Below are 27,139 nucleotides of genomic sequence, written 5' to 3'. Positions count from 1 at the left end.
GAGACCATGTAAGTAATTCCATGAGATATGAATGAAGGCATAGTGTGTGGTGCATGAATAAATTGGTTTATGTGGCTGTGAATGAATGGATGTACACATGTGAGTTTTTTGTACCAATAATTGTGGATGTTATCAGTCCCAGGTGCTTTCCAATTGTGTGTGCGTTTTATAATTTGAGTGAAGGTATCTATGGGAATATTTTCAAAATCCATAGCGATAATATGTCCTGTGTTTGTTGATTTTAGGAGCCACTCAGCATTAGAGTTATGTTGTACTGGGTTTTCCCAAATACTTGCCCAAAATTGCTGAAGGCCTTGAGGTGTTGGAGTGTTGGAGTTCTGAATAGTATTGTCTTTATGATTAGTATTCATGGTTCTGTAAAACTGTTTTTCGTTATTTATAAAAGTATGATTCTGTTGTTTACGTTTAGTGCAATTTAAATATCTTTTTAATCTATGTGAAGCTGCGTTTAACTTCTGTTTCAGTGTATCAAGAAAATGTTGGGGCTCTGTATTGGGTTCTTCATGCTGTGAATGAGTTTTGTGTTTAATTTTTATTTCATCAACAGTTTTTATTATTTTGTGACTTCTATTTCCTGCTATGTATTGTGTTAGCCTACCTATTTCTAGTCTATATTTTTCTATTTTATTCTCAATTCTCCTTTGCCATGTAGGTTTCTTATTACGACTATTTCTTACCGCATTTTCTGCTGCATGAAATCTAGTGCCATTACACAGAGCTGCTGTGTACGCTGCTAAATAAATTATTGTATGGACTGTGTTGAAATGTTGGTCATGATTTAAATATTTCGGTACTATTGTGTTATTCAGGTAATAAACAATTTGAGAAAGTTTTCGTGATGATTTTTGTTTAGGTATATATATATGGTCTTGTCTCTGGGTTTGTGTCATTAAACTGTGCCATTGCATTACTAAACTCTGTTTCAACTTTTTGTAGTAGATGGTTTTCAAGATCTGTATCTGTAATCAATGTTGGAAGTTGTGCCTGTGGTTGTATTTGTGTGAGTGCGCTTGACGTATCTATTGAAATTTCTGGTTTGTTATTATCTAAATTTTGTAATGTTATATGTTTTTCCGTTGTCTGGGGTAGGTGTACATTTAATTCGGCTAATTTTTGTTCTACTTCTCTTTTTAATATATCTAACTTATTGATGTTTGTTTTATTATTGAATAGTAGTCTTCTTTGATCGGCAATTCTCTGTTCTGTAATATGTGATAGATGTGGATATTTTTTTACAAATAGTTCATGCATTTTTTTTCGGTAAGCAGTCTTATTTGTTTCCAACTCAGTAACTAAAAAATAACATCTAATAATTTCTTCATTAATTTCGTCCGTCCATTTCATTCTAGTAGTTGTAGATTTAATTTGCGTTAAAGTATGTGTAAAATCGAAAGGACTGTTAGTTTTGCGTGCGTGTGAATGATCATGTGAGTCTGTCTGTATTAGTTGTTTTACTTCACCACGTATATCATCAAGCGTTCTTTGTGATAGTAGTTTTGTTCTTAGGATTGCCCTTCTTTGATCTCCTAGTCGTTGTCGACTGGCCTGCATTTCGGGGAACTTGCTATCAAACTCTTTATGTAGGGAATCTAAATAGGTATTCATACGAGTCGTCTCACACTTGGTTATTATTAGATATGTGCGCCATATGAATCGGTTCATATCTTGAGTCCATTTTTTTCGCGCACGTGGGAGATCAGCAGTGGGTACAGGTTTGGTGGCGAGTGCCTCCTGTACAACAGTTGTTGACCTTGTTGATCGTAATGAATATGAAGATGATGGTGATGAGTTTAATGAGCGAAATAAACTATGAGTGGAAGAAGGAGATGGTATATTAGAGTAGGGTGAGTGCTCCGAGGATGAATTGGATGATGTTGAGGATGATCGTTCGGCTGTAGTAGATTTTTCGAGGGGAACCCGCCTGCTCAGTCCCCCGTCGCCAACGGTTCGCATGCTGTGACATCCAGCGTTAGCTCCAGATGTGCCCCGGCGACCCCCGGGCAGCGGCCGTAAACTATATATCTTATTTCGACTTTCCATTGTTTTCTCCATAAGATGGGTTTGGGATCGTTAGTTTAGGTAGGTATTAAATTTATTGGTAAGATGTTAAAACCAAATAACTAGTGCCATGTACCCGTAAGCCCCCCCACCACGACAAGGTGATCCCCTGGGGGGGTTATTATTATTATTATTACATTTATTAAACTTGCAAATTATTTGTTTTTTAAATAAGTAATATAATAAGGTCTTCAGAAATGCTACTGATCGCGCCAATGATTTATTTGGAGAAATTAGAAGAATATCTTACTTTTGAATAATGAATTTTATTACGAGATATAATATTTTTTGTATATTAATTTTAAGTCTCTAAGTGCAATCTTTTTTCTTCTAAAAATGACGTCTCTCCGTAATGAATGTTATACATGGCATGGTATTAAAACCTCCTTGGTTTTAATCGGCTCGAACAGCTACCATATTATAAATTGCATTAATTCGTAGTATGGATTCGAGAATTTGTAGTATTTGTATTATTTTAAATAGAGGATAAGTATATTCCTGTTTTAGAATATCATATTTCAAGTTACGTTGTCACGTGTTGACATACATAAACATATGTAAATTATATTTAGATTATCGTTTTATTTTATTTGTTACAATCAAACTTATTAATGAGAATGCTAACATAATTATTTATTACAAAGAAATAAATCGAGAAAATGTAAAAAAAAATCTAATGGAAACTTTGTACGAACAACTAATGATCGTACTTTATTCAGCAGCCGAACTAATTACACATTCAGAGCAGATATTTCTAAAGTTAGTTTTCCATTACATGAAAAATGTGTAAACCTTAAGTTGGCGAGCCTTAATGTCATTAATAAAAAAGTTACCCCCACATAATACATTCGAATATATTGCATTAGTTTACTTGATGGTGGGGCTTTGTGCAAGCCCGCCTGGGTAGGTACCACCCACTCATCAGATATTGTACCACTAAACAACAATACGCAGTATTATTGTGTTCCGGTTTGAAGGGTGAGTGTGCTAGTGTAACTACAGGCACAGGAGACATAGACAAGGGACAATTCCCAATGCGTCATTGTCTATGCGTGATGGTGACCACTTACCATCAGGTGGCCCATATGCTCGTTCGCCAACCTTTTCCTTAAAAAAAAACGAGTATGTCACCGTAAAATTGTGAGTAGGCACCGTTAGATTATAATCTATCTCGAGATATTTAGAAACGTAACATACTTCTTACAGTTTAATGCATTATCATTCGGTATATAATTATAATCTGTCGTGTCGAAGTTAATTTCTGTTAAATTGAAAAAACTCCAACCTATTATGAACTATAGAAAATGTATATGTTTTATTGTTATGTTGTGTAAGTTGTATAAACACACAGATAGATTATAATCTAACGGTATATATATCACATATTTTCAATGTTACTCCGTGCAGGATGCACCGGGGATGTCACTGACCTTAATATAATTACTAGTATAGACACAAGAAAATAGAACTAACCCGCTCGCTTAAACATCCCACTCGATCACGTTTGAAACCGGTGTTTAATTTACATTATCAATCATTTATTTATGTGTGTTTATAATTATCAATGGCTGAAGAGATATTCTTTACAAGATAAATATCGTCTAATGTCAGAACTATACTAATATATAATATTATAAATGTGTGAGAAAATCTGTCTGTCTGTTACCTTTATGACTAGATCACTGAACGAAGTTCGATATGAAGCAAGCTTGAACTCCGAGGTAGCTAAGTATGTTTATATAATTTACAGCTGACGAATTACTAAATCATAAACGAAGCTGCATGCAACAATAAGTTGACTATAATAACTATAACATCTTGAGGATACAGACTTTAAAAAAGTAACTAATAACAACTAAAGAATAGTAACTAGTTACTGATTAGCTTTTTATTAGAGAGTAGTTCTATGGATAGATTATAATCTATCTTTAATCTATAAAAAATGGAATGAAAGTTTGATTTGTTTTTACTTTAATTCTCTATCCAAAGTTAGTTTGTATATTATAAGGATACAAATTGTGGAATATAGGATGATTTATTGCAATACCTACCTGATACATCGTTTGACTGCAACAGTACCTGTCTATTTAAAGAAATACAGTAAGTATTTCCCACTGGTCCTCCTTGTTTCATATTCCGAACCAGTACATAAATCTGACAAGTATTTTAAACTGACAATTCAAATCGCTTCTATAAGCAAATTTCAATAAAGAATTCTTGCAATGGATTTTTTTTAGTTTAATGTATTTTATTTTTGTTTTGAAGAAATTGATTATAACTGAATTTTGGAATTCAAGTGACGACAATTATTATGCATTATATAATTCGTGTGTGTGAAATAATAATTTTATTAATTATTTTTTTTTATCTTGTACACAAAATCCTAATACTGATCTTGACTATACTTACTAAAGATACATCAAAACCAGTCAAGCCGTTTGGGAAGTGTTCAGTGTCATCATACAGATACAGAAAAATATATAACACTTGTGTGAGAGTGTCAGCATAGGGACATACAATTTTAGTTCCCAATGCTGATAGCATTGTTGATATGAGAAATAATTAATATTTCTTACAGTAACGATGTCTATAGGCAGTCAATACTGCCATGGTGTTCCACTTACCATGAACTAGCGCATTTGACAGTTGACCTACATATTTGAATAATGAAAAGAAAAAAAAAAATTAGAGCGAGTCCACTGGGCGGGCAATTTCACCGATTGGTGAAAAGTCCTAAGGTCGAGGAATTCGGAATAAATCGGAAATTAATTAGTTTTTGTAGAGAATGATTAATATTTATTATAGTGTCAATGCGTATGGACTGTACCTACCGTCAGGTGCCCCATTTGCCTGTCCTGTGCCTACCTGTTTTGTAAAACCTATACGTATTATAATATTGGAGTGTCTGTTTGCAATATTAAAAACATGATTTTTACTTAAAACACGATTTAAATTTCGAAATAAAATTTTTTTTACAATTCTTATCTGTCAGTATTTTTTTTGTTCCATCTAAACGCTGGAGCAGATGGATCGATTTTGACGCGACTTTTACTGGCAGTTAGCTGACGAAGTCGCGGACGTGGCAAGTAATAAATAAAATAACACAATTTCATTATTTTGAACTATACTACAGAAACAAAATAAACTGGACAGTCGCAATTTTGCGTATCTATTACAGGTTGATATTATGTGTGCTTTCCGGTTAAAAACACTTTACGTCAACATGCAAACCGATGAAATCAAATATTAATTAAATCCAAATGAGCAATGAATTCAATATCAAATGAACGCCAATAATTAAATAAAGAAGCCTAGAAAGGCTTCTTTATTGAGAATGGTATTTAAATTAATTAAAAAACATTAATGTCATTGTTTTAACCGTGCGTTCACTGGTCTCTACGAGTATGTGTGGGTGAATGCTTTTATTAAAAAAAAAATCAAGATTACTTTCTTTTAATATTCAGAACTGATAAATGTATTATTCTCTTTATGTTAATCTACTCGTATTAAGTTCTGCAGTTCCATTGTATAAGAACTCATTTCGTATCTCACTTGAGTGATATTGAAAACTTAGAGTGATATTACGGTTTGGTTGCGTCATGTAGCGTTAAAACTCACATATAACTTCACGATCGTCTTCCTCGATAAGTTCGTTGTTTGTTCGTACATTGTTAACTTTGTTAACAATATGCATCATGAATGTACAATAATTTAAGAATATTCAGCAATTTTAGAATGAAATGAAAAAAAAGCAATACTCACACATTCATATAACATTACTTACAATATACATAAAAATCGGTTAAAGATTATCCAATAGAATAAATCTAAATATCATCAATAAAAAACCTTTGGAACAAAAAAAATAAAAATACGTATATTAAATGTATATTGAATTTAGAAGGTTTAAGCTATTATCGAAATAACATATTAATAATTATTTTAGTTAATCGAATCTTTATAATCGGTATTAATGGAGTCCGCAAGATCAGTTCGGGCTCTTTCGTGGCAAACGCAGGCGTCGTCAATACGAAATGCCTTGAAACTAAACTTCGATTGCGGGAATGTAAATCATAAATTTCTACAGAAACGTCCACAGCAGCCACCTTTTGAGTTTCGTCGAGTTATTAAGTAAAATAATGGCTACTTTATTAAGCACCAAAAATAAACATATAAATATTTATTATTATACTATAAACGTTTTTAATCGATTTCAATCCACGGAAATTAAATAATGTTCATAATCTTATGATCAAATATTGCAAACATAAGACAGATGAACTCGTGAATAATTATAATGAAGCAACAGAAACGAATATAAAATTAAAAGCGAATACAAATTAGACGACCTCCGCGGTCGAGTGGTGTGTACACCGGTTTTCACGGGTACGCCACTCCGAGGTCCCGGGTTCGATTCCCGGCCGAGTCAATGTAGATTATCGTTAGTTTTCTATGTTGTCTTGGGTCTGGGTGTTTGTGGTACCGTCGTTACTTCTGATTTTTATAACACAAGTGCTTTAGCTACTTACATTGGAATCAAATTTCTAATTGTGTGAAACAAGTATTAATTGGGTTTAGAATGAGGTAAAATTTGATTAAAGCTATATATTATTAAGTTAGTTTGTATTTCAGATGTATAAGCATTATTACTTTGATATGTTGAACGGCCAAGGAAGTAGCAGTTAGTTCTACTTTTAATACCGAATGAGATAACGCAATATTACTTGCAAGGGTATTATCGCCTTAGATCTCTAACTAGTCATTGCCTTTGTGAGATGTTGTTTATATTGCTTGTATAGAGTTTGAGCAAAGGTAGGAACTTACTATTACCTTCCTAGCACGTTACGTGGCCATTGTCCAAATCACGACTTATCTTTTAAGTCCCGGACGTTAAGGCGGTAAGGTCAGAACTTGTCTCAACTTGTTCTCTTCAGTTAAGGTTGTTAAGGATAAATTCTCATAGCATTTCGATCTAAATATAGTAGGAATATATTGCTGACACGTGTGAACGAAATGAATATTTTTCCTATTCTGTTTTCACTTATTTAAATAAAAAAAATGCTTTAAAAATATTTTCTGCATGTTTTTGCTAGCTTTGTACTACACTTTTGAATGAATTTAAAAGAAATACTTAAATGCATGGTAACAATACGTCTAGTAATCTATGCATATAATAAAATTGGGGTGTCTGTTTGTAATATTAAAATAGCTCTTTTTACTAAATGCAATGTATACACGGTACATATACCAAAATAAAAGATTTTACTATTATTGTCTGTTTGTTCCGGCTAATCTCGGGAACGGCTGCACCGATTTTGAAGGGACTTTCACTAGCAGATAACCGATATAATAAGGAGTAACAATAACTTTTTTTTTTGTTAAATTCAAACGTGTACACAGCGAGCACAGCTAGTGTTTAATAAAATCAAAATATAATTTATTTGGTTCTTACAGGCATATTTGAATCGACATTTTCTAACATATGTAATTGGCCATTGTCACTGGAATTAAGAATTAAGATTATAACAAGAAAAATCCGACGAGTAACTCACTAGTCTATACTACTTACTATTATAAATGTGTAACTATCTGTGTGTTTGTCTGTCACTCTTTCAGGGGTACATTGAACCGAGCCTAATGACATTTACGATAAACCAAGTTTAAGCTACCAGGAGGGACAGGCGCCGACCTAATTTAGTAGTTAGATTTTGTTTTTTTTTTATGGTATAGGTTGGCGGACGAGCATATGGGCCACCTGATGGTAAATGGTCACCATTACCCATAGACAATGACGCTGAAATATTAAGTATTCCTTACATCGTCAATGTGGGAACTTGGGAACTAAGATATTATGTCCCTTGTGCCTGTAGTTACACTGGCTCACTCACCCTTCAAACCGGAACACAACAATACTGAGTACTGTTATTAGGCGGTAGAATAACTGATGAGTTGGTGGTACCGACCCAGACGGGCTTGCACAAAGCCCTACCACCAAGATATATTAATAGAAATACATTTAAATTAATAACCTTGTATGAAATTCAACATGTGTAGCACTACGCTTTTTCATTAGTCTTTAATTACATTATTATTAATATCGAAACTCCACTTAGTACTACACAATTGGTTGAAGTGGTTTATTTAGACTATACATACGTTTAATACAATACAATATTTGTTAATAAATAAGTTAATAAATCAAAATAAACTCTGTTCAAATTGTAATAAGCACTTTTAATTGTTATTTTGCATTTAAATATATTTGCATAACTTCTCAAGTAAATGAAAATATTTAAGTTATTATTAAAATAGCTTTTATTTAAAATGTAATAAGGATTCACTTCTAAGAATTAATACAAATTAATTAAGAGCGGTGGTATCCTATGATATGGAATGGTATTATTTAATTTCATTGTTTTTCTAGTGGCTTTGTACATATTTGATAGAAATTTTGATGCGTTTTAAGCAAGGTTTGATTGTAAAATAATGGAAATCGAAATGAAAATCATGGAATTTATACTTAACGTTTTGAGCAGAAACATTGATTACTATATTCTGGTTCTAAGAGCTTTTGATTCAATAACATTTTTCGACTTATTTCTTCTTTGATAACATATAAAATAGGAAATAGCCGAAATGGCTCAGTGGTTAGAACACGTGCATCTTAACCGATGCTTGCGCGTTCAAATCCAGTCAAGCACCATTGAATATTCATGTGCTTAATTTTGTGTTTATAATTCATATCGAGCTCGGTGGTGAAGGTAAACATCGTGAGCATTGGAACAGCGTGGTGGAATGTGTTCCAAACCTTTTCCTTAAAAAGACAGGAGGCCTTAGCCCAGCAGTGGGAAAGATACAGATTGTTGTTGTTAATATGGTATATAAAATAGGACAAAAGTAAAAAAGTTCTGAAGTTCTAATTATGTTTGGAAAATTTGTATTATATTATAATTATAACTTGATATGTAGGCACGATAAAATATAAACGAAAACATCACTAAATAGAAAGGCTGAGATGGCCCAGTGGTTAATGCACAGAAAGCTTTACTCTGAATAGAATACCGTGGATTCGGTTTCAGGAAACATCAATCAGTTTATGCCTATAGTCGGTGTCGTGTGTGAGAGAAACTTCAGCTAAACGTTCTATCATCCCTCTAACATCCTCTTTATGAGGCGAAAAGTGAGGTCCTATAAACTATGAAAAGTGATGAGTCATAGATTAAATCGCCGTTAAACCGCAATGAGAATGGTCATATTACTCATTACTGGCCCATTGTTGGTGGTACCAAATTACCGCCAAATATCAATAATTTATTTAGTGTTTCGGTCGTTACGCGACGCAGACAGACGCGAGGGAAATAATAAGTATGTGTGTCATGTGTATACAAGTGTTATGTATATACGTATGTATGTATGAGTAATCTTCAGAATGAGATGGTGTCTACGAGCGGTCTGATAGCGAATATACATAATCGCACGTCTGACTTCTTGTGTATTAATAAAGATGTATAATAATGTTATATATACATAAAAAAATAGATACATACCTATATGTATATGATACATTTCATCTGCGAGAGCATTTACTTTAACGTGATTACATTCGATGTCTCCAGACGACTTGTGTACCTGCGTTTCGTGCAAGATATGATAGCGTTTTGACAAAATCACATATTTTCGTTTCACTACTTTTCAAATAATCGAGAAAGATAAACATAACAATAAGTCAACATTGAAAAGCTGAGAAGACACGTTGTAGACAACATTCACAAAGCAGCGTCAGAAAGCACGCCGACTTATTCAGTAACAATACTTCATAGCGCCACCAAGTGACACTTTTATTTCCTTTCCGATAATAAATATTACAATAATAAAGTCCGTATGCATGACAATTGAAACGACATTTACAATAGGGATGTGGTTTGAAGAGTCAATAGTGCAAGGGTTTACGGGCCGCCTAGTAATGTGAAAAGGATTACTCAAGGATACAATTTTATTTTCAGGATTGATCCTTAACCCTTGAGCTATTGTCGTCCACACTCCTAATAAAGTGATTAATTTAAAAGGACGCTTAAAAGGAGGGGTAAATAGGAATATTAGTAATTTTGTTATTTAATTCGTTATCAATTAAAAATCGATTTTATTTTAAATAGTTATATCAATAATTACAATATTACTGGTTAGAATAAAAAGAAGTAATTGTAGCGCGATAGATTAACATTCGCATTTATTTTGTAAGCAAACAAACATTATTAATAAAGGGATAGATATTACTTTTTTCTTCCATATATTTTTTTATTTTATTTTAATAATGATTGTTAGAAAACTGACAAGTAACTGGGCGTATGACAAGCGCCATAGGCGTGTTTGCGAACTCTTTATACGATAGTCATAAACAGCAAATTGACTCGGAAGTTAATTTTCCCTTCGCTGTAAAGTGGAATTAAGTCAAGCCAACGAATTATTATTTATCAATAAAGGAAACACGATGCTTCAGAATTTATGTTTCACACTAATTTAGTTGGCAAGCTTGCGTGTGATAGAAAATGACATTACATTCTGCGCTCTTCTATGGAAGCGGTTCTACGTTAAAACTAAATAATTCACATGCTTAACACTTACAGAAAATTATACTTTAGTGATACATTTATTTTAGTTACCTTACAAGGACCAGATTGGCTTTAAATTGACATTTTTGTTTTTTAAATGCATGCAAATAATTAATTGCATATAAATTAGAATATCACATTTCTTCTAGATTATTTTTTATAAACATTAAATCCTTGAATGTGAATCAAAAATAGTTACTGTGTAGTAATCGCGGACTGGTGGCAAGAATGCTAGCAGCATTTCCCCGTTAAATCGCAATTACGATCTTTTGGGCGAAAAACGAACCAGCCCTCCTGTCACCTACATGTACTTTGTACTTTTAATTTAAATATTATTATTACTGTTAACGACATTAGCTCCTTTCAATCGATACCGCCTTTAAATCAAATTACATACGAGTATACATGGTTATGCGTTCGTCTTACAGAGTTCGATTGTAAGGGGCTAACTGTTAAGCTACTATTTAGGGTGGCACAGTTTGAACGGATAAATTAGTGATGCCCCGTGGACTAAAACTACATCATTTAATATTGAAATAACATTGAACTATAGGGGCCACCTTTTATCAGTTCAGATTGTCGCGGGAATCTTTTATAGCTAATAAAGCAAACACAATTTAAAAGGTACTTACTCTTATATTATTTCAAACCTTTTTTTATAGATACACACACGCCTCGTATTTTGTTGTACACGTTTTATTCTCTTAAGAACATTATTTAACAATTACTACCAAAGATGAACTGCCGAAGTTGACGCCATGATGATAATCATTTTTAACTTACACGCTATGAGAGAAAATTGGTGGAAACCAGAACTTTGTCTTTGGTATTACCATTTAGAAAAAAAAAAAACATTACTTGTAGATTATTTATCACGTTTTATCATATTATTCTAAGTATTTAATAGGTTATTTTACAATTGTTAATATTATATATGTAATATACTGTTTTCACCATTCCTGTAACGCTCTCGTTTGTAAATGAACACTGTAATATAGGACGTGAAGCTGTCTATTCGAGCGACTTGACACTTCATTGGCGGTTAAGCGAGCGACTTCAACTTGTTGTTGCAGTTTCAAGTCACTTTTCATGTATAAATTAAAAAAAACTGTCACTCAAAAGAATATATTTTTTATACAAGCTGTGATATATCTCTAAAGGTTTAGCCAACTTAGCCATATATGGATATAAAAAAAAAATCATAGTTTAAAAATAGTATAAAATTTGTTTCATATATGTACGTACACAATATTATGTATACTAAGCTTTATATTACTGAAAACATTATAAAAATCTGTCGAGCTAATTATAAGACTTAAGTCTTAAAATTTCAAGGGATTTTTATACTGAGACGCAGACAGGTACACAGCGACTTCGTTTCATATTTTTATATTCAAGGCATATAATATAATTAACATTGTTGTAAGAATTCTGCAACGGCAAAAGAAAGATATGAATTTAAAAATAATAACAGCAAAGAGGTTATATATTTAAAAAAAAGAAAAGGTCTATTCAACAGATAGATAGCTTGTTATTAATGGGCTACGCTAGTATGTGTTATTTGAGTATATATAGAATGACGTAATGCGCTTAGGTTAAACTTTGATCTGCATTGATAAAGCTATTCAAAGAAGCTAGATAAATGATTGACCAAAATAGTGACACAAATGAAATAAATGATTTGTACAAGTATTATTATTACCTATAAAAAATCTTGGAGTAAATATTCGAGAAATATGTTGTTAATAATTAGACAATATTGATTTCTGCTAATTTTATTTGAATATGTCAATATTTCTTATTCTCGGCGCCGGATCGTCGCACCGCAGATTTTACGTACCATTCTACTAAACTTAATTTACATACGTAAATTTTAATACTTATACGACCTCTATGTGACAAGGTTAAACCTGTTATGAAAATAAATGACGTATGACGCTAATTTTCATCGATCTATCGTTGAAAAAAAAGAATATTATTATTATCAAAATGTGATACGAATGCAGCACTTGATTAATATATGGGTATAGTAGGACACAAATTAGATGTAGCATCGGAAAATGCAATGGAATGAAAATAAAACCGATTACTGCCGATTTCCACAACCAATAGAAATAGCTCCCTATCGCGCCATTCGACGCTATTCGTCGCTATAGATTCACGCATCAGAGAAAGCAAATCCGCGCGTCAAATTGACGAATATATTAGGTCACATGATATTACAAGCTATTACGTTTGTGCAAAGATCATATTCGGATGAGAAATAAATATTGATAATTTTGGGATAGTGTACTCAATTCGGATGTGATCGGTTTTACGAATTTTGCCGTTGCGACATCTAAGTTGTGTCGTACTATACATGTCTAAGCCGAACATTGCGAGTTCGGTTTTGTTGGGAACCATCTCCTGACGCGTCTTCTGGGGAGGACCGACTCGTATACCTTGACGGTAAACGGCATGATGCCCTCTTATTAAAATTATAAGAAAAACATATTGATTATATGTATTGTTATATTATTAATTTAATCCCACTGTTTTATTGTTTCTTTTTTTTATTATAAATTATTTCAATAACCACTATCTTTTTCTATGTTGCACGTTATCCGGGTGCCTCTGATGGCATATTTTTAAAAAATTATTTAAGATGAGTTAATGGAGCTGCTGATAAATGGTCACGAGCCCTAGTAGCCCTTTATCAATGGTACTGTAAAGGTATGGAAATATGATGACTGTTAGTTATATGTGTCAATGTGCCTCATGAAACGAGTCGCCTTTGCTGAGAGCGATCTCATTTAAAGCCTCGTCAAATTCATGTTCAAACGTCAAATAGTTCTTGTAATAATGACACTGGCTCACTCACAGTTTGTGCCACTGGTTGTTTATATTTCAATAATAAAAATATCAGTTAATCCGTGTATATAAATACTTTTTTCCTTTGATATACATTTGTTAAAGTGAAGAATTGAAATTGATTTGTTAGTCGTTGCTAACAATTGCGAAGCTTTACACGAACGAGTGGATCTCATGATGAGTTGTTAGATGTGTGCTTGTTTGAAAAAATATTAAAAAACAATTCCTTTTGTGTCGAACAAGGGGACGATTTTACACGCGTCATGCATCGCGCTTTTTGTTTTGTAATAAATATATTTTTATCTATTGTAAGATACTTTTTAACGATAATATTTAATCTAGATAAATTATTTCAATCTTTTATTATTTTCATTGATATGAAATAAGCAGTACAATACCTATTAAGTTGTTGAGATTCTAAAGCCATACATATGTTCTTTTGCTTAAATATCTTTCAATATCTTTAAAACACGTCTAAATTAAAAAGTTCAAAGGTATCTTTGATGGATAAGCATGCCTTTTATAGTTAATTAGTTCTTTACATACATTGCTTTCTTTGTTAACGTTATCCTTGATTGGGTCATCTAACTTTATGAGAATAATAAATTAAAATCATTTGCGTCTAGATAGTTCAAAGAACGGACTGTGGTGAATATGCAGGAGTGATCGTACAAGGGTTTCGTTTTTCATCAGTGGTACGAAGTTCTAACAACCTAATACTATGTGCTAGGTCTAAATATACGAGAAGTTCATCCGTTAAAAGTTCCTCTCAAAATATTCCATCCTTCCATTATTGATATTCCCACCAGATACATAATTATGGTTAATTAAAAAAAGTCTTTAAAATATTTTATTTTCAAATTAGAATATTCTTATTTTAGAGGGTGCTAGTTGAATCATTCAATTTGAAAAATATTTCGGACTACTTACTTATCACTGGATCCAATCATGTTCGCACTTCATAAAACTACGTGAATTGTAAAAAATACCATAATAGTTGAATTTGAGAACATTTTCATAGTATAGACCAATTCATCAATTATTGTGAAAATTCTATGAAGCATAATTATTATTGTATTGTTTTGTTCATCGTTCTTGTAAATGTAATATTTTAACAATAAGTCGATCTTTTTACCTATTTTTGAAATTGCTTTTTGCATATTCAATGTTTAAAGGTTTAATTGATAATGAAGATTAAGTACTGTTTATTTTCTTTTCCTCACCAGAATTTACATCGTAACCGTAAGACCGTAAGCTAAATGTCTGTTAGTATAATCCTGTAAAATGATTAACGAATGCTTGTAAAAGAGTATTTGGATAACATAAATAGTAATAGAAGTGAAATAGATTGAAAAAGAGAAAAGAATTTAAAATACTTATAACAATTCACTAACGAAATAAAAATTGTTCTAATTTCAAATTTATCTTAACATAAATAAATCACCAAATCAGACATACATATTGCAGCAAACTACTTACTCAGTTAAGCTCACAAGACCAAAATAAAACACAGGGAATACTCTTAAACAAATTACAAGTCGCGCCAAAATCGACCTTTCATTCCGCACCCAAAAAGAGAAATTAATGGCGGTTTAATTCAGTTTTGCGCGCTTTTGTTTTTTTTTTATTTGTTCTAGTCAGTTATATGGACAAAGGAATCGCGTAAATATATATTGATTGTGATACTTTTCGAATGTAACTTTTTTAATTTACTCAATATAGAAGTAAAATGAACAAGCTCACAATACGCGAATTGTAAATAATCCTTTGATGTTTATCGCCTAAAATAGAAACAGGTTTCTCGACATTTAGTTAATTATAGAAACTTTCGTCGCTAATTCATAACGGTTATACAATACCTGATAATTTCGCTTTTGTGGAGACTCGGCCTTAAGCTTTGCGAAAACCGCATATCTAATATTTCGAAATTACTTGAATGAAGTTTAAATAGATAACCAGTCAGAAATGTTCCAGACTAATTATAGTTATCCAAGTCTGTTCATCGGGATGGAAGTCTGAATTTTACTCATCATAGCGTGACATTTGTGCGATGTCCTCGACACGGATCAGTGTGGCCGCGTGCTTCACAAAGTTTACTTCAAGTATTTCTCGCTAGTGAGAATAGCATTGCAAAACTGTCTTATCTTGAAAGAGGACATATTTCTAATGGCCGCCTGAAACTGGGTACGTAGCGTCTTGGCGAATTTTCGTCAAGCGTTGCTTTCCCAGTGACAAATTTTGCATCTCAAATATCCTATATGGTGAAATGCTCCCGTGTAAGCATTCCAAGTGTAGTAACAGTCTGTAAATTACCCACTGTTGGGCTAAGGCCTCCTCTTCCATTAAGGAGAGGGTTTGGAACATATTCCACCAAGCTGTCCCAATGCGGCTTGGTGGAATGCACATGTGGCAGAATTTCGTTGAAATTAGATACTGGGCCATCTCAGCTCTTCTTCCCAGTGTAATAGCGTACAATAATATAAAAATAGTTAATATAAAATTTATTAAACTAAAGCGATTGAAAATATCTTAAAAATTAAAGGAATATATTACTGACCTTAATAAAACTTACTACTTATTAATCTAGTATGTATTTATGTAATAATGTAAGAATTAGTATTATCGTATTTTTATATTTGATCAAAATACATAATAATGTAGTATTGTTTGTTGGAACGGATAGTAGGTTTTCTCATTCTCATATTTGAACATAATAAATATCGTATATTAAAAATATATTTGCTGATTAAAGATTATTGAATGCCACAAATTTCCTTCTAGAAATTTACTAAAACAGGAAATATTTTCTTCTCTTACCCTTTAGTATGCCCGCTGTGACCAAATTTGGGGAAGGACATCATATTGAGGCAATTAACAAGCCTGTGAGATAACATTCTTAAATAATCAAGCCCGTAAGACTTCGGTTTTATTATTGTTTTTTTTTTATGACTGAATGCCGTGTGCTCGGATATATCTTGGAGCTCGTACTCCTGAAATAGGGATGAATAATGGTTAACCTAATATCGCTAACACAGAACCAACAAACACAACTCGTGAACTTATTGACGAGTTGTGTTTGTGTGTTTCGAGGCGATATATGTATTAATTGTACTTCATTGCTATAAAGTCTGCAAATAAAATGATGGATAAAAATAACTACGGAGTTTCTTGTTGATTCATCTCGATAGAATTTCCTTGGAAAAATTGATTGTATAAATTTAATTTAAAATTATATAAAATTCTGTGCAATACTTATAAAAAGTGACGTTGATGAAAATGAATTTTAACGCTCGGTTTGAACCGTAAGACATTTGATTGTAACGTAGAAGATCACTAAGGAAAGGGTTTGATAAATTTTTTTATTTAATAATTTGAGCTGAGATGGCCCAATGGTTAGAATGCTTCCATCTTAACCGATGATTGCGGGTTAAATCCCAGGCAAGCACCGCTGATTCATGTGCTTAATTTGTCTTTATAATTCATCTCGTGCTCAGCGGTGAAGGAAAACATCGTGAGGAAACCTACACGTGACAATTTTACACAAGTATTCCACCAACCCGCATTGGAACAGCGTGGTGGAATATGTTCCAAACCTTCTCCTCAAAGGGAGAGGAGGCGTTTAGCCCAGCAGTGGCTTTACAGGCTCTTGTTTTTGTTGATAAATTTAAGCCACAGCGTGCATTCTTGAAAATTCAACAAATCGAAACACGGTCATTCTTTTTAGAATCTTAATTATCCTCAGAGAGACTATTTTATACTTATTTTAGATGGCAGACGACCTAATGGTCACTTTCTGCCTGACACTAAAGTGCTGTCCCTGGTGTCTGTAATTACTCTGGCTTAATTGCTCTTCAAATCGGAATTAACATTCCGTACGAAGTACTTGCGTAGTAGAATAATTGATAATGGTTGCTACCTTACCCGTATTTACTTCTAAAGCACTACTAATGGTATAAGAATCGGTAATGCCACCATACCAAGATTTATACAGTAATAAGTTTTAGTTCATATTTTTACATATTTAAGGCTTTAATAAAAGTAAAGTAAAGTAACAGCCTGTACATTTCCCACTGTTCAGATAAGGCCTCCTCTTCCATTACGGAGAGGACTTGGAACATATTCCACCACGCTGTTCTAGTGCGGGTTGGTGGAATGCACATGTGGCAGAATTACGATGAAATTCGACACATGCAGGTTTCCTCACGATGTTTTCCTTCACCGCTGAACACGAGAAGAATTATAAACACAAATTAAGCACATACATATATAGTGGTGCTTGCCTGGGTTTGAACCCGTAATCATCGGTAGGAATGCACGCGTTCTAACCACTGGGCCATCTCAGGCTTTAATACTATCATGTTAATAAATATGTTTATTTTCAATAAATGTAATGTCACATAATAGATAGTTTTTTTTCGCATCAATAACATATACCTACGAAATATTAATAAATAATAAGTTCAAAATTTTTGTAATATCATATTTATCATATTTATTGATATTGGTGACAGGACAGGATCAGGATGATTCGTGGGTAATCAATCGGAATTGCGATTCGAAGAAATGATATATGCAGTCACTATTTTTAATTCATATTTTTTATAAATTTAAGAATTCAAAAATTAAAAAAAAAAAAAAAAAATTCATCATTACATAGTATAAAACAAATTCGCTGACCGTTATCTGTCCATATGTATGCTTAGATCTTTAAAATTATACCACAGATTTTGATGCAGTTTTACTTAATAAATAGATTGATTCGAGAGGTAGGTTTATAATATGTACAATATATGCACAATATAGAGATAAACACTGATATTTTTAGAGGTTTTAAAGGGATGTCGTAAATAGACAGATCCTTTTGGGCATAAATTGTGAACGCTGGCTAAACCCTAAGAGATAGACCAAAATAATGTACTACCGTATAGTAGACCTTAAAAGGTCTTCAAAAAATAGTATGGGTTTATTTATAGGGATAAGTCACAATGTCCATTTATACCGTTACTTTGACGAGAAATAATGGCCTATTTTCGGAGCGATTTTAAGCAATACAACATTAATCCTTATCCAATTAAGTACCTCAAAGTATCGTGCATTTAATAAAGATTAGTATGGCCTTTTGAAGTATGTAATTTTAATGAATACTTTAGATACACAGGGCCTACTGTATTGACTAACGACTAAATAACTGTGAACATTGCTAGACAATATGTAGTATATTTAGTAGTGCCTGTAGTATCAGCATTGCCTTCGTGCGAAGCCTAGTCGGTTTGCTAGTAGTTATGAATTGTAATAAAACGATAAATTTATTATTTTGTCGCAAATAAATAAATCGTTTTTATCGATACATTTTTCAATTTCGTTAACGTGCAATTAAATAGATTCAAAATCAAACATTAATGTCGACATCGTTTACGCCACAATTCCATGTACTGAATATTTTTCCAATAAGCGTCGATTTTAATTACAGCCTTTATCGATGTTATCAAGCTTATAACTAATAAACTGATATACATGTCTGTTATATCTTATGGGGGATTTCAATGGCGTTAGTTTATAGTTGATAGTGAAATTTTAAGTGCGATATAGAATTTCACGATGAAATAAAAATATATAATTTTAATTTGATATGTTTTTTACTATGGGTGGACTTTCACAGGGATGGCTCATACTTCATTAAAAATAATAAAATATATACAGAACATAACTAGCCACCGCCAAATAACTTTTTAGGGTTCCGTACTCAAAGTGTAAAACAAGATGTCATGATAAGACTCCGCTGTCTATCCGTCTGTGTATACGTCTGTCAAACCAGGCTGTATCTTGTAAATCATTACACAGTTGTAATTTTCACAGATGATGCTTTTTTATTCCTGCCGTAATAAAACAGACTAAACACAAATGTTAAAGGCTTCCATGCAAGAGACATTGTTTTGCCGTTTCTTCCATATTATATATTATATAATGGTACGGAACCCTTCATGCATGAGTCCGGCTCACATTAAAGCGGTTTTTTAATAAAGAGTTTCAAACACAGATTTAATGTAGGCTAGATAAGGCATGTTTATTAGATAGTATGAAAACCGAGCATGTTAAACTTTTAACTTATAATTACGATGACGTCACTCCAGCCATAGGTACTTGAATTAGTAAAGTTATTTGAGCATCCAAGTTACTTACCAATAGTAGTTTATGCCTTGATTGACTCAATTTGCTACCCTAGAAGATTTTACAATTTGTGACGGCACAATTATACTAAAACTAAGTGGTCGAGAGTTTAATTTGCTCGCGCTTGGTCGACAGGTTGCGGTATCTAGTATACTCCAAATCAGTGGTTGTAAATATACATTATGCATATACATAAAATAGTATCAAGCTGTAGCATAGTAATTACGTGCTTCACGGTTTCATTCTTTAGCTTATTACTTTGTTATAAGTCGATAAAAGTAGGTAATTAATGTTACTAATTGAAAATACTTAAATTTACTTTTAATATTTATATAATTTATGTACTGTAAAATTTAGATGCTATAATATATAAAAAAAATATGTATTATACTTTTACTCGTTAATCCTGATGAGCATTCTACAAGATAAAAATAATTGCGTATAAGTTCGATGAGTATGTTATTATGTATTGTTATGCATACATTATTACTAAATTATATTCAATTCGTTTTTACATAGATACACAACAATTATTGATCAACAGAGTACAATTAATTGCTAAACGCATTAATACATAAATACGCACACGTATAAAAATATGTCTGAATAACCTTTTATTTTGTAATTTTCATGAGTGTCATGTAAAAAAAATCTTGTGGCTCATAACTGGTTTCAGGGAAGTACTGATCGTTATGAGGGAAACTAATTTCTGAAATCCAGTTAAAACTAGAAATAATATAATTTAATCTTAATTATTGTGTTACAATAAAGAATTTTATCATTTTAATTAATATTGTATTGGCTAAAATGTATGAGTAATCGAAGGCTGCATCATAAAAATAAATCGTACTTATTCCTAAAAGTCGTATCTGCCAGCTTCCCCGTTTTGCATATGTCCTTAAGTAATTGACGTTCCTATACGAATAGTACACAATACAAACATCGAGAGTGAGTTATGAATTTACCGAACAGAGAATTTGAATTGCGATTGCATTGAATGGGGTATGATACTAGCATTCTTGCCATTCCATTATATTCACTCATGATGTGTACAATATCCATTTCTAATCAAGATTTGAATATCTGAATAATTGACTCACAGAGGATACATAAACTAAGGAGTAACTTAGTAAATCGCCGCTGGCAGCTTTAGAGATATTTAAATTTTGAAATAGAATATATACTTTATAAGATAGTAGTTGAAAATTAATCTTACGATACGTCACAATGAATATTAGAATAGAAAAAATACTCAATAAAAAAAACACACAAATCAAAAATCAAAGTGCGTACAACACGTGTAAATAAAAATGAGAAAAGAAAAAGTTCGTATACATCTTGTGACAAATTAACAAGATGTGATGAAGTTGAACATAAAGTCAACATCACGCCTGTCAGAACCACAGAGTAAAATTAATAAAACATAAGGGATCATATTTCATTTCTGTATGATTCCTGACGCACTATCGCCATTAATATTTATGTTTGGAATTTGTTCGTGTAAATAAGAATATAAATTTTTTTATAAATCTTGTCATGAATGATGTATGAGTATATAATTATGCGTATTTTGTGTGAAAATATGTTGCCCACAGTTTGGTTAATCTGTATTTTCTTTGCCTTAAAAAAATTTTTTTTTACGAATTTTTTGACAAAGAAATCCTTCATTCTTCCAAAGGTAAAATAAAAAAAGAAACTAGAATTAGAAGATAAAGCAAGAACTAATATTGGGAGATAAAATAAATACATTTTTATTTCCACATTACAGAACTAGACAGAAACAGACAAGAGTCAATTTAAATTTCACATAAAATGTTCTCCAGTAAAAGGAGTCAGCTTAGTGTAGCTGAATCGAAACACATCACTGGTTTTCAGCTGATCCCGTTACCTTGGACGTTATGTAAAATCCTAAACTGTATGTGATACAATATAAATATTTTTAAACGAAATCACATGTAAAATCAATCACAGGATAAAAAGTAAATGTATATAGATATTATTAATGTGAAAGGAACTCTGTTAACTCTTAAAAGTTTAAATCGCTGAACCGATTTAGATGGAATTTGGTAAGGAGATAGTTTGAGCATTTTTTTAATTCACCACCGGATAAAATCGAGGGTGACGGTATGTGTTCTCTAGATAAAATTTTAATGAATTTCACGCTGGTAAAACCGCAGATTTAGATACCCATCATCAATCTACCAGAATTCTAATTTAATGATATCCCAACTAATATTATAAATGCGAAAGCTAGTTTGTTACGATTTCGTATCTTAACTGCATAATTGATCATCATAAAATATTGCTTACAATATGCCTGACACTTCTCTGCCAATGGCAGAGAAACGGATATACAAATTACTAGATTTTACTCCCGGCTAGAGGATAGGTCGTTAGGTGTTATGTATAGTCTTTGTTCCTTTTCGTTCCTTGGCGTCCATACTTGCTTCATACCAAGTTTTATCAATTTCTGCTTATTCGTTTGGCGTAAATGAACGGAAGAGATAGGCAGAGTTTCTTTGTCACTAATAATATTAGTATAAACGTGACTTCGTGAGCGTTTGAATTTAACAAAAAAGTTATTGTTTTAGCTTATGTTACTCCTTATAGTTATATATAGCTATCTGCCGGTCCAGCCGTTTCAGAGATAAGCTGGAACAAACAGACAGACGGTTAGAGAGAAAAAAATGTTACTTCGGTAAATCTATCGTGTATAAAATTACATTTAGTAAAAAGCGGTTATTTTAATATTACCAATAGACATTTTTATTATGTGCATACATTTTATTAATTGTGAGGACCATTCGAGTTAACAGACAGCAAAAACAAAACATAGCATTAGAATAGATAGGTATATTGTAGTCGTCGTTCACTGATTGCATTCGCATTGCATAGAAATAGAAAAAAATAGAAATTAAAATAATAATTAGTTCTAGGTATAGTTTTGTTTTAAATGAATATAATTGAAAATTGGATACAGATATAAGAGGCTATCAAGAGAAACTTTATTTTAGAACTAGCTCTGTCCGCGACCTTGTACGTATTTGAATTTAACAAAAAAAAAAAAAGAAATGTAGTCCTATTAAGTATATCAGTTATCGGCCAGTGAAAGTCCCGTCAAAATCGGTCCAACCGTTCCAGAGATTAGCCAGAACAAACAGACAGACAGACAAAAATTGTAAAAAATGTTATTTTAGTATATGTACCGTGTATAAATAGATATGCACTGAGTAAAAAAGGGCTATTTTAATATTACAAACAGACATTCCAATTTTATTATATGTCTATACATTATCTATATAAACGCGAATATTTAAACATGTCCCGGCTTGTCGAGAACTCTGTTGTTTATAATGATGCCTCCAGAGGCGGTGAATATAAAATACTTAGCGAAGGAGTATTTAATTCCGACTTCTCTCTCTTAACGAATAATTTAAGCAATGTTGTGAATACAAGAGTTTTATGAATAGTTAATTAAATTTTAACCATTTTCAAAGTATTTTGTTTAATCATTAGTTTGATCGTCTATATTTTGAGACTTTTTCATAGCTATCGTCTATAATTATAATCACTGTAGTACACAATGATGTTCTAGTAAACAGATATGTTATAAACGCGCAAAAAATGAAGACTAGAAAACGTCCTAATTGGGACGTTTGCCTTTAGTTGTTTTACGTAGTAATATGTTATAATACATCATAATTACGTAGTAATACGTTTTGCGTAATTAAAACATCTATTATGTTATCCCTTTTACTTATTGTTTTTATCAAGCTATCCTTTTTACTTTTAACGAAATGTAAAATAAACTAAAGTAAACGGTCCCCGGAGCGGCACACTTTTTTCTGTTGTTTAGTATGGATATAACATATCTGCTTATTAGAATATCATTGGTAGCATACGTTAATTAGTTCGAATTTCTATAAATTTTCAATAAATAAATCTTTCATGAATCTGAATGTTTATGAAACTGTCCTTCATATAGTTTTATTTTTATTTCAGTAACCTCGATTTTTCTTGCCGCTAGTATCGAAGAATAAATTATTTTTTTTACTATCTACGTCAAGTCTCATAACTTAGTGATCGAACTTCGACACGATGTCGAGGATGAACTGAGTTCATTGTAATGACTCGCTATTAAATACAAAGGAATTTTTTTCAAGTTGTTCATTGTTTTCATTCTATTTTCAAATTTAAACATTCATCTTTGTTTAAAGGTGCACGATGAAGGCTTCGACATCGCATATGAAATAATAAATACAGCTACGAGTCGTTTGTATAAAGAAACGTATTTGAATCAAAGCAGACGGAATATGATCATGTGTTAGTGTTAAGTGATGAACAAAGGTGCATTATCCGTCACAATGCTAGCGGGCGATGACACACGACACAAACACACCAACATCAGTTACAGTATAAACGATACTTATAACTACTTCGACGACACGAGATTGTTGACGCTATTACAGCAAAAGGGAAGCAACAAGACAACCAATATAGAAGATTGGTTACGAACGTTGGAAGATTTGAGGAATAAATATAATATATCAATTATAAAAGAGTGCGATCGCTTCGAGTACTGCGCGGGAGACATAAGGAATTTAATAATCGCGTATAACAGTATACACGGATATATCAGCTTATTGGTGAGTAATTCATTTTGGAAATTGGTTTTAGTGCCCAATGCTAATCCAAACAGCCTCGTTCCTCACAGACGGAAATATATTTACATATTTAAATGAACTCGTGAATGGGAATTGGTTGAACAACAGTTTTCAATTTGGCTGAACGTTTTTAATAACAGTAAGCCAGTGTCCGGCCAACGTGTTTTGCGTAAGCTGATATTGTGTATAAATAGGTGATAAAACAAAAATGTTCGAGTATGCACCATAAATAGTGATACGGGAATATTAGGTCATTGACTTTTATATCGCCTATTGTTTTATGAACATTATTGCTTTAACGAGAAACCTATTATTTTGATTTATTACTCGATTAATGGTATAGTTCGTTCTAAATGTTTGAATATGGAAAAGTACTACTATAGACGAGTAAAACAGTATTGTAAGTTACGTAATAAAAAATCCGAAAGTGACAGCAAAGAAAACGACTTTGACTAAAACGTACAAAATTGGGCGTCATCCTAATAATATATTAAGGCACAGTCTATATAAATGCATCAAAATGTCATATCACGGTAGTTTTGAACAAATGTCACGAGGAAATGAAGTGTCTTTACGAATTTAATAGACAAAGTTACGAAGTCTCTTGGTTTCTTTTTACAGATCTGTCTCTTTGGTAGCTTAGCAAATGCGTTAAACGTAGCAGTTCTGACGAGGAAGGATCTCGCCGCAGCACCGATCAATCGACTGCTCAAATGGCTGGCTGTCGCTGATGTATTCGTCATGTTGGAGTATGTTCCCTTTGCCATCTACAGATATCTGGTAAGCGATGACGTAAATATCAAGTTAATATATTATAGTTACCTACGTGCAGATAGACATCCTAACATTGAATGGCCACTTTCACTCTTAGATATGCCAAGGTATTCCTAGAAATATGAAGTATTCTGGCATTGAAAATAGCCTCAAGCATGACATCTACGATTTCCTACTCTGATCACACTAGGTGACACAAATTTCAAACAGAAAATATATAATGCAGAACATAGTGTGAAATCCTTTCGTTATAACCCAGATCGGACTACACAAGTGTCACCGGTAATAAGTTACTTAGATTTATTTTATGGTATAGGTTGTCGGACGAGCATAGGGGCCACCTGATGGTAAGTGGTCACCATTACCCATAGACAATGTAAGAAATATTAACTATTCCTTAAATCGTCAACGCGCCACTAAGCTTGGGAACTAAGATATTATGTCCCTTGTGCCTGTAGTTACACTGGTTCACTCACCCTTCAAACCGGAACACAACACTACTGAGTACTGTTGTTTGGCGGTAGAATAACTGATGAGTGGGTGGTATCTATCCATACGGGCTTGCACAAAGCCCTACCACCAAGTAAACCTACCTAGATATCAAATTATATAGATTTTTGGGAATACGTTACAAGCATATAGACATGCTTTTGCATTTACTCGTAGTTCACGCTGCTACACATAAAAATACGTCGTACCAAAATTTAATATTTACTCATATATAAAAATCGCACAAATTTCAAAGAGATTATTTGCCATTGAAATCATTTAAAATGAAAGAACTTAAAACCCGTTTCGTTGACAAAATGCTATATTCATTCATTTATTTATTCAGGCTACCCATTCGTTTATATTCATCACGTTGCCTGGATTTGACCTCTGCTTGTTATTTTGCGAAATCAATAAAAAAAAGAAACGTAATTAAAAAGCATATGTAAATTGTAGATCTATACTAATAAATGAGGGGATGTTTTTATAACCAAACAAAAACGACTAAACCAGTATTAAAAAATTAATGGCAAACAGTGGTTTTAGTATAATTATGTCGTTATTGCAATGTGACCTGCCCATTTCCACTTCAGACGTTTCATACCCTGGAGAGCATTGAGCATGTTATTAAGAATCAAACATTTAATTTAGTTCCAAACTGACATTCCAAATAAAGTTTAGTTTGTTTAGGGTCTTCCTCAAAGTAAAGATGATAAAAATTTATTTTACGTTGGACAACAAAAAGGCTGAATATAAATTTGATAAAGTATGTGAGGGTAACTGGGCTCTGACAACAGATGTTGAATACCTACATTGTCATTGTCCTGCTAACTGTGAAGCTTATATGATTGAGCGTATGTTTATGTAACTGTATTAACAACAATACAAAAGCGTAACATTATACATGAAACAATATTTTTTATCTGTACGGCTTTAAGACTTGGGAGGAATCTAGAGAATACACTATCTCCAGATCATTACGAATTGCTGTCTAAGCAAAATATTTAGAAGAGAGAAAAATCCAGATTACTATCCTTTAGGGAATAAATAAGACATAGGTAGAGAACCAGATCCTATTTTTATTTCATCATAGAAGGAACACCATAGGGAACCATCAAATCAAATTAAAGATTTTGAAATACCTAATGATACTGTCATTCCCGAAGCGAAGAATATCGAAAAAAGAAATGACTAGAAGTGATCTCAAACGTACCGTCATCGGGATGCTGAGAAGGAAAGTTATTAAGACAGGTCTTTCCCTCCAATATCCACACAATGGTTTGATTACGAGAAGAGGGACATAGTAATAGTTCTCGAAAGATTTTATGTATATTAACCAAGTGTTATTTCTGACTACACCTCAATAAGTTCTCCACTTTTAATATAAAAAGCGTTAAAAAGAATGTTATCATTATGTAATCGGTGATGATTACCGTTTGTGTTAAATATAAATATTATCTTTTATATATGTGAGATATAATTGAAATGATAATTATTTATTTTAGT

At 32.4% G+C, this 27,139-nt stretch overlaps 1 protein-coding gene across 3 annotated transcripts in view; it reads left to right on the top strand.

Annotated features, from left to right (window-relative positions):
- LOC124537378 (G-protein coupled receptor dmsr-1-like) overlaps positions 1 to 27,139 on the top strand; it is a 60,198-nt gene that overhangs the window by 9,538 nt on the left and 23,521 nt on the right. For all 3 annotated transcript variants that reach the window (XM_047114206.1, XM_047114209.1, XM_047114207.1), the window contains exons 2-3: positions 23,924 to 24,352; positions 24,992 to 25,150. In XM_047114206.1, coding sequence (XP_046970162.1) covers positions 24,044 to 24,352; positions 24,992 to 25,150 — 468 coding nt within the window. In that variant the 5' untranslated portion in view covers positions 23,924 to 24,043. The remainder of the gene's footprint in view (positions 1 to 23,923; positions 24,353 to 24,991; positions 25,151 to 27,139) is intronic.

The sequence above is a fragment of the Vanessa cardui genome, chromosome 18 (genome assembly GCF_905220365.1).
Source record: "Vanessa cardui chromosome 18, ilVanCard2.1, whole genome shotgun sequence".
Classification (NCBI taxonomy): domain Eukaryota; kingdom Metazoa; phylum Arthropoda; class Insecta; order Lepidoptera; family Nymphalidae; genus Vanessa; species Vanessa cardui.
Note: the sequence above shows the minus strand (reverse complement) of the source record. Positions and strands in the feature narration are given on the sequence as shown.